Source organism: Medicago sativa, chromosome 6, assembly GCF_051527215.1.
Source record: "Medicago sativa cultivar Bolivia chromosome 6, Bolivia_mono, whole genome shotgun sequence".
In the NCBI taxonomy this organism is placed as follows: Eukaryota; Viridiplantae; Streptophyta; class Magnoliopsida; order Fabales; family Fabaceae; genus Medicago; species Medicago sativa.
In genome coordinates, this window is record NC_140754.1 from 92550706 (window position 1) to 92559877 (window position 9172).

General features: G+C 33.2%; 1 protein-coding gene across 1 annotated transcript; it reads left to right on the forward strand.

Moving 5' to 3' along the window:
- The first annotated feature begins 1718 nt into the window (after nucleotides 1–1718).
- On the forward strand, nucleotides 1719–8593 carry LOC146918266 (uncharacterized). Its single transcript, XM_085719889.1, has 14 exons — nucleotides 1719–2174; nucleotides 3079–3153; nucleotides 3233–3340; nucleotides 3639–3671; nucleotides 3794–3883; nucleotides 4061–4186; nucleotides 4268–4411; nucleotides 4753–5166; nucleotides 5505–5639; nucleotides 5724–5945; nucleotides 6024–6296; nucleotides 6709–6840; nucleotides 7008–7310; nucleotides 7882–8593. Exons 1-14 carry the CDS (start codon nucleotides 1977–1979, stop codon nucleotides 8113–8115), a joined length of 2487 nt encoding a protein of 828 aa, XP_085576015.1. The 5' UTR covers nucleotides 1719–1976; the 3' UTR covers nucleotides 8116–8593.
- The last annotated feature ends 579 nt before the right edge of the window (nucleotides 8594–9172 follow it).

Consider the following 9172-nt stretch of genomic DNA (forward strand, 5'->3'; position numbering starts at 1 on the left):
ACGAAACTGCACTTATTGAACCCGTCCTTATAGCGCTAGTCAAATCATGCACTCTTGGATTTCATAACGGTAGAGTCTTTGTTGTTCCTTCTTTTTATCTTCCCTAACTTATCCTAAATGGGTTCCACTTTGGTGTCATTAATGGCACTATCTAATTCCATCTCCACCACACACACACATCACATCCCCACGCGCACCCACACACATCAACGGCATTTCTCGCCATGACACCAATGACACCATTTTTAAGTCACTGAAGTATTTCCCATCCTAAATAGTAGCACTGAAAAAAACCTTATCCTAAGTGTTACCAACTTTTTTGTTGTTGTTCTTTTTTTGGGTACAATTGCTGTTTTATTTTTTATTTTATATTTTATACATGCACCATTATACTTTCATTCAATATTTTAAAAATAAGATTAAACATGCAACTAGTTGAATCTAAATTGTGAAAAATTAAAAACTTTAACAAAACAAAAATACTTTGGTTCTACCTTATTATTGTGAAAAATTAACACTTCTATTAAAAAAACTCAACCGTTGTTAATTTGGAACTCTTCTAAAACTTACGTTACAAATAGCCAAAAAGAAATAATTAAAACTTCGTAAATGTTAATGTTAGAACTTAGGAAAATAAACATTTTTGGAATCTATAAAGTTTTAGTAAAACTTTCATTGGTTTTTTATTCATCTATAGGGAGTTAGAATTCTCTCCATTTCCAAAAAGAAATTGAGATATTTACCGCCGTAGTTTTAGAGTAAATATGCAAATATAAATATACACATTTTTAAAATTAGGGATATTAATTAAATATTTATACATAAAACTACTCTATAAAAATGGTGATGTCCTCTAAAAAAAATATTATGGTGATGTCAATTTATTGTAAGAAATAGAGAGATCTCTCTCTCTCTCTCTTTTTTTTGTTACAAGAGAGATCTCTACTCATCTATCGCAATAACTTTAAACTATAATAACAATAAACTAAAAACTCTAAATTACTTCAAAAAAAATAAAAAAAAACTCTAAACTATAACAAATTCTATTAAGAGTGAAAACTCATTTCAATCTCTTAAATTTTTTTTTAAACCTAATTTATTGTCGACAAAAAGTAATACTCAAATCGGCTCGACATTTTCACATCGAGACCAAATTAGTCTATTTCTTATAATGAATCAAAGACTAACCGATCCTTTATATAAAAATGTCAATGACTAATTTGACGTTAATTAATTATCATCGAAACTTAATTAGGTTGCGAGGAAATTCCGAGAATTACTACTATATAAAATACAACCAAAAAAATCTCAAATCCGGGTCAATTCGATCTCTCACAATTTTTTCACAAATAAAATCATTCCTTGACGAAAAGAAAACTCAAATTAATCTTCAATGTTTTCATATCGAGGATAAATTAATCAATTTAATCTAATATAATGAGGTAAAAATTAATTTATATCAAAAAGACTATTTTGATATCATTTTTTATCGAAAATGAATTGGACTGCGAGAAAATTGGGAACCAAATTAAAAAAAATATCAAGATAGATCTACTCATGAAGTTGGTTTAGAGACATGAATATTTATATGAAAAAGACACCTACAACAAACACAAGAGTGAGGAAAGAGACAAGAAAATTTGTTACCACTTTTCAATTCAACTGTTGTTTTTTTCAATTTCAGACAACAACAAATGTTTGCATCAATTAAGGAATTTATTCATTTTTTTCTTAACTGTTTTTCTCTGCTGACTTTTCATCTCTCTCTCTCTCTCTCTCTCTAACTTTTCCAAGTTTTCTAGTAACAACCCTTCAAAATTTGTCAACTCCAAAACCATTTTCAATGAAAATTAACATTACCCTTTTGAGTAATTGACCTTGGTCTTCAATCAAAACTTCCAAAACAAGAAAAAAATTAAATTTTTATTTTTATTTTTTAGTTTTTTGATTGATTTTGGTGCAAGAAAAGCACAAAAATGAGTAGAAAGAAAAGGGTATTTTCGATTGATAGTATTGAAGAGGTTGCTGTGGATTTCTTCAACTATGTTTTGCAGGAGAAGCCAAAGATTCCATTTTTCATTCCAGTTGTTTTGATTGCTTGGGTTGTTGAAAAATGGGTCTTTTCTTTTTCCACTTGGGTTCCTCTTGCACTTGCTGTTTGGGCTACTATACAGGTTTTTGTCTTTTTTGACCTTACTCTATTAATCAATCATTGTTGTATTGTATTTATCTAAATATGTTTAATTTGGTGAGAATTGTCTTGGTTGGTCAATTTAGTTTTAAGTTAAAATGCATTCATTGTTTTTGGATTTTTGTTAAATTGGGGTAATTTCATGAAATTTATTTTCTTTGAGGAAATACTCAATTTGGTCACTGAAGTTGTAGGACTTGATCAATATCCTATATTGACATTATTGCAAAATGATTCATGAAATCCCAAAATGTTAATCAGATTCGTCGATCGGTTATGAAGTACGGACACTCTTCGGATTAGGCGTGTCCCGGCGTCGGACACGTGTCGTGTCCGTATCCGTGCATCATGTACTACTGACATTAAGTTGGTAATGATGAGATGCATTTGAAACTATTGACTAATGTTAGGGAATGTATTTGATAACATATTTAGACTATGTTGATCTTGCAATTTCAGTGACCAAATTGGATTTTTACTTTTCCATTGTATATGTAATTTGTTAGCATAAAATTTTAATTTTCTTGTAGATGTTGTTCTTTATCAATTGTAGTGACCTGATTTTGGAACTCTTATTTACCAATTGGAGAAATAAGTGTTTAATTGAAGGTGAAAAAAACTAAGACCGAGGTTGTTTTGTGGCATTTGAGCTTGAGATCCCTATTCCTATGTACCTTTGGAGTTTTGTTATATATGTTCAGTGTAGTGAAATTGTCTTCTTTATGACCATACAACGAAGCACAGGCACGGGTGATAATTTAAGAACATGGAAGTGATTGAATGTAACCACACGTGTCGGTGTTGAACACCGGCACACCTTTGATTTGAAATGCTGGTGCTATATATATATAAGGAGTTAATGTGAGACGCTGTTGTTTAATTTTCAGTATGGGAGATACCAACGCAAACTACTTGTAGAGGACTTGGATAAGAAATGGAAGCGAATCATATTGAATAACTCGGTATGTTCTCTACCTATTTTTCCTATGAAATTGCCAATGTTCTTTATATGAAGTTGACTTCAATTTCTTGTTCATATAGCCCATCACACCATTGGAGCACTGTGAATGGCTGAATAAATTGTTGACAGAAATCTGGCCCAACTATTTTAATCCCAAGCTTTCTTCAAGGTTATCAGCTATAGTTGAGGTGAAGTTACACCGTCTTTTCCCTAGTTTTTACTTGTAGTTTTTTCTTTTTTTTTTATTCAGCAAACAAAACAGAAATTGCATGTTAGCTTTTACTTATTTGTTATTTTTGGAATCATGGTTATCAAATCGAGATTCAAATTGTGAATCAGAAGACTTATTTTCCGAATTTTGAAACGAATCTTGTTATGATGAGTCGAGATTAGAACCATGAATCAGAAGACTTGATGCCACATTCTATTCAATGTACTCTCAGTTTCAGAAGTGAACTCATTTATCTTTTCTTTTTGCGTTTCCAGGCACGTTTGAAGCTCCGGAAACCAAGATTTCTTGTAAGTAAAACTCTTTTTTTTCTATGACAGTTCTAATTAGTATTTCAAAACAGTTTGAACATTTCATAGATGGTGGAATGTTTGGTTAACATGTACTGAACTAGAGCAATCCTTTTGTGTAGGAACGAGTTGAGCTGCAAGAGTTTTCACTAGGATCATGCCCTCCTAGCTTGGCCTTACAAGGGATGCGATGGTCAACTATCGGCGAGCAGGTATTAGTTCTCTTCACATTTCAAATATCACTAGTAAATATAATTTTTAGATATGAATTACAAATATATTCTTCTTCACGTAATCTATACTTTCTAGGGATATTGGCAGGGAGATTAAGAATTGATATATTACAAGATATTATATTTTGTTAAAGCATTTTGTTTTGTATTTTACAGCGAGTCATGCAACTTGGTTTTGATTGGGACACCCATGAAATGAGCATTTTGCTTCTTGCTAAGCTTGCGAAGCCATTGATGGGAACTGCACGAATCGTTATTAACAGTCTTCATATCAAGGGAGATGTATGTAGAGCAATATTCTTTCAATTGTTGTTCTTCTAACATAAGAAAAGCTATATAACTGTCTTCATATTCATTTTGCAGCTTATCTTTACACCGATTTTAGATGGAAGAGCACTTTTATATTCGTTTGTATCAGCTCCTGAGGTGAGAGTTGGAGTTGCCTTTGGAAGCGGTGGGAGTCAGTCACTTCCAGCTACCGAGTGGCCCGGTGTTTCTTCTTGGCTGGTGCGTCTCGACTAAGTTTAATATTATATTTGTAGGAACAAATTGCGTGCATTTATGTTGAGTCTCCTAAACTACCTCATTCTTTTACTTATGGAGTTTTATACACATATACTACACTTTTGTTCAGCTGCAACTTTAAAAATCATTGTGCATTGCAATTGTTGAAGCTGATTCTAATGATTCAATGGATAATTTCATTTATCGAGTTAGGAACAGTTGTTTATGCAAATATCAATTAGATGTTTCAGCCTTATAAGTTCATTGTCTTGGCTAATTTCTGCTAACTTTTAAATATGTTATTTCTTTTTTGTTATTAACTTTCTACTTTTTCTGCTATGTAGGAAAAACTTTTCACGGACACTTTGGTTAAAACCATGGTGGAGCCGCGACGACGATGTTTCACTCTGCCTGCTGTTGATTTAAGGAAAAAGGCGGTTGGAGGGATCATATATGTTAGAGTGATTTTAGCCAATAAACTTTATAGGAGTTCCTTCAAGGCATCTAGGAGGCAACAAAATGGATCAACCAATGGTTCTTCGGAAGACGTTCCTGACGACAAGGACCTACATACATTTGTAGAGGTAGAAATCGAGGAATTAACAAGGAGAACCGATGTCAGACTGGGTTCAACTCCCAGATGGGATGCACCGTTTAATATGGTTTTGCATGATAATACAGGAACTCTTCGTTTTAATCTTTTCGAGTGTATTCCCAACAATGTGAAGTGTGACTATCTAGGAAGTTGTGAAATTAAGGTACTTCCTTTTGATATTCTACTTTTGAGCCAGCAACAAAAGAATATCAATTAGTAATAAATACTGTCTTTAATTCAGTGTTGTGAATCACAAATCGCAGAAAATAGCGGTTTGGTCAAATTCCGCTACGCAGCAGTGATATAGCATTGCGCTATAGATAGCATATCGCGAAACAAAAGCGTTTTGTTCAGATTCCGCTATGCTATAGTGTTATAGAGCTATTATAGCTACTATTTGACAACACTGTCTTCATTCAGGAATTTCTTTCCAGATTTTATTTTCAGCGAGGACACCTTGTTTTTATACTATGATAAGTTAATGTTGATGTCTTTGTGCAGCTGAGGCACGTTGAAGATGACTCAACAATAATGTGGGCAATAGGACCAGATTCCGGGGTTATAGCAAAGCAAGCACAATTTTGTGGAGATGAAATTGAAATGGTTGTCCCATTTGAGGGTGCCAACTCTGGAGAGGTACTATATTTTACCTTTGAGTGAAGAAAAAATTGGTATGGAATCACACACTCATTCATTTTACCTCTTCTCTTCATATTACAGTTGAAGGTGAGCATTGTAGTGAAAGAGTGGCAATTTTCTGATGGAACACATAGCTTAAACAATCTCCGAAACAACTCTCAGCAGTCACTTAACGGATCATCAAATATTCAGTTAAGAACCGGAAAGAAACTTAAAATAACTGTTGTAGAAGGAAAGGATCTTGCAGCTGCAAAAGAAAAATCTGGAAAATTTGATCCATACATTAAATTGCAATATGGAAAGGTATGTAACACTCTGGTTACGTCACTCTTCATTGTACGAACGTCTGCTTTATCTGTCTGTTCTTCATAATCTTTTCAGGTTATGCAGAAAACAAAGACTTCTCATACTCCAAATCCTGTTTGGAATCAAACGATTGAATTTGATGAGGTTGGTGGCGGCGAATACTTAAAACTAAAAGTATTTACTGAGGAACTTTTCGGAGATGAAAACATTGGTAGTGCACAAGTAAATTTGGAAGGACTGGTTGATGGATCAGTCAGGGATGTATGGATTCCTCTTGAAAGAGTGCGTTCTGGAGAAATCAGACTTAAAATAGAAGCCATAAAAGTGGATGACCAAGAAGGATCAACGGTGTGTTTCTTCAGTCAGAAATTATTGATTCTTTTATTTATTTAGGCCCTGTTTGGATAAACAGCTTATTATACGCTTATAACATAAGCACTTATCATATAAGTGCTTATGAATAGGCTCTTTCTATAACATGAGATTAAATGAAGTCAAATTGTTTTCATAAGCTATCCCGAAGAGCTTTTGGAAATAAGTTGAAAACAACTTATGGACATGTCATTAGCTTTTTAAATAAGCTCTCCAAAACAGTCTCAAGGTGCTTATGCTTGTAGAAAAGCTCAAATAAGATGAAAAAAATGATGCAAAAGGATAGATCATATTTTTGCATATCATCTATCACTTTTACTTACTCTTATGGATTTTTAACTTCTTGAATGTTGATTCTGACATGATTCACTTCTTCGATAATGACCAGGGTTCAGGCTCAGGAAATGGTTGGATAGAACTTGTTCTGATTGAAGGGAGGGATCTTGTTGCCGCCGATCTCAGAGGCACAAGTGATCCATATGTTAGGGTACACTATGGAAACTTCAAGAAAAGAACAAAGGTTGGTATTAAACCAAATTTAGATACTATGATAGATGATAGATGCTTTCAATATTATTTTTGTATTAGTAAGACTTTACGAGTCAAGTGTATGGAGATTCCAGGAGTTTTCATAGATTCTCGAGTTCAATAACCTGGCTTAATACTAGCTGTGGCATTATTTGGCAGGTTATATACAAAACTCTAACCCCTCAATGGAACCAGACCCTAGAGTTCCCTGATGATGGAAGTCCTTTGATGCTTTATGTGAAGGACCATAATGCGTTACTACCTACATCAAGTATAGGTGAATGTGTTGTAGAATATCAAAGGTTGCCTCCAAACCAGATGGCTGATAAGTGGATACCTCTTCAAGGTGTGAAAAAGGGTGAAATTCACATTCAAATTACTAGAAAAGTTCCAGAAATGCAGAAGAGGCAAAGTATGGACTCTGAACCTTCTTTGAGTAAATTACACCAAATTCCTAGCCAGGTGAGATTTTCCTTAATGTCCGAAGATATTTCTATTTATATTCTGTGTTGTTATTCAGTTCAAAGGATGATGTATTGTTGATTATCTGAAAAGCAATGCACATACTTTAATATGTGATCTTCATTATTTTTAGGCAAAATTGCTCCTGCAGTCCAATAAGTTAGTTTGTTATAATAGATTAGCATTTAAGTTTCTTTTTCTTTTCCTAGCTAGGTCTTTTTAGCCTCCAAATGTGTGCACATTGTTGTGTTTTTTAAAACTTTCATTACAAAAACGTTTGCGTGGAAGTTACTGGTATGTCACGGATTAGGCATTGCTGATGTGGCAAGTTTAACTCATTTCTACATAAGCATCATCTAATCCCATCAGACCAGTAGCCATATAAGTGATTTTTATTGGAATTTGTAAAAAAGTACAGTGGTATTGGTGCGCACATTTTGAGGCTTAAAGAACTTATATGTTAGAATAAAATATCTCGAAGGGCTGAAAGAGCAATTTTGTATTTTTTTTCCCTATCGTTTTCATGTTGTGCTGTTACGCTAACACATCATGTTATATTGAAATTTATCAGATAAAACAGATGATGATCAAGTTTAGGTCTCAAATCGAAGATGGAAATCTTGAAGGACTCACTACAACCTTGAGTGAGCTAGAAACTTTAGAGGATACACAAGAAGGATATGTAGCTCAGCTAGAGACAGAACAAATGCTTCTTCTCAGCAAGATAAAGGAACTTGGCCAAGAGATCATTAATTCTTCTCCTTCTCCTTCCTTAAGCAGAAGACATTCTGAAAGTGTCAACTAACTGACCCCTTTATAGTTACAATTGGAGTTTAATAACTATGCATCGACAATGTAAATAGGTTTACACAGGCATCGAATTATATTTCACTATCTTTCCTCGAATATTGTTTCTTAAAACATGACTAAACTGTGACAAAATGGTTAAATATAATTAGATGTCTATATAAAGCCTGTTTACACCGTCTGTGTAAAACTATTAAACTCTTCATTGCCTCAGCCATATTTTGTACATGTTTCTTATACTAGTTTGTCTTCTTATACCATAACTTATAGCTTGTACATGGTTATTTCTTTGATTTTTTGCTCTAGTGAAGTTCCTTTCTTAGTAGGGGATGCATAAGCAAAGGAAGGAGCAAATGTTTTATACTTGCACAGGAAATTATGTTGTGATTTCAGATTTGTGTGAACTTCAATTGTAAAATAGAAGAAAAAAAAGTTTGATATTATTGTAAGTTGAAATGAATTATGCTTTTCTCATAGATGAAACGGTTACCATTATCCCTCCTTTTCATATTAATTTTTTTGTTTATAACCAATACAAACTTATGCATATGCTAATGCAAAAAAGTCTCAATGTACCTCAAATATTTGTCCTCTACTAGCATGAACCAAAATTTGAAAAAGGAGAAACAAAATAACACATGACTTGTAACCAAAAATGAGGAATTTGAGGCTGAAAGAGACTATTGAAGTTAATATGCAAGTCTTTAATTGGTTTTTCTAGATGTCTATTGAAGAAATGTTTTGATGAAGGTTCTAAATTGCTTTAATTCAAGTGATTAATTTGCTATACTAAATTGCTTGACATTTACAATTTTGTAGATCAAAATACTGATTTACTTGCAAAAATTTACATCAAGCTTACAAATCACATGATGACTTTCGTTTGAGAAGTGCGTTTTTGGTATCATAGTGGATTTATCGAAATCACAATTAGTCATCGTAATTTTGGCAAATTCACGTGATACTAAATGCATGTTTGATATCACAATAAGTTTGTCGAAATTATGATGAATCACCATAATTTTCAAAAACTACCTTTGGAGATAGTTTCTCGT

Bases quoted from the DNA above. Each gene is read 5' to 3' on its own strand.
- LOC146918266 (XM_085719889.1), top strand. From the start codon at position 1,977: ATGAGTAGAAAGAAAAGGGTATTTTCGATTGATAGTATTGAAGAGGTT. The intron at 4,412-4,752 runs GTGCGTCTCGAC...TCTGCTATGTAG, and splicing joins CCGGTGTTTCTTCTTGGCTG to GAAAAACTTTTCACGGACAC. The intron at 5,946-6,023 runs GTATGTAACACT...TAATCTTTTCAG, and splicing joins TTAAATTGCAATATGGAAAG to GTTATGCAGAAAACAAAGAC.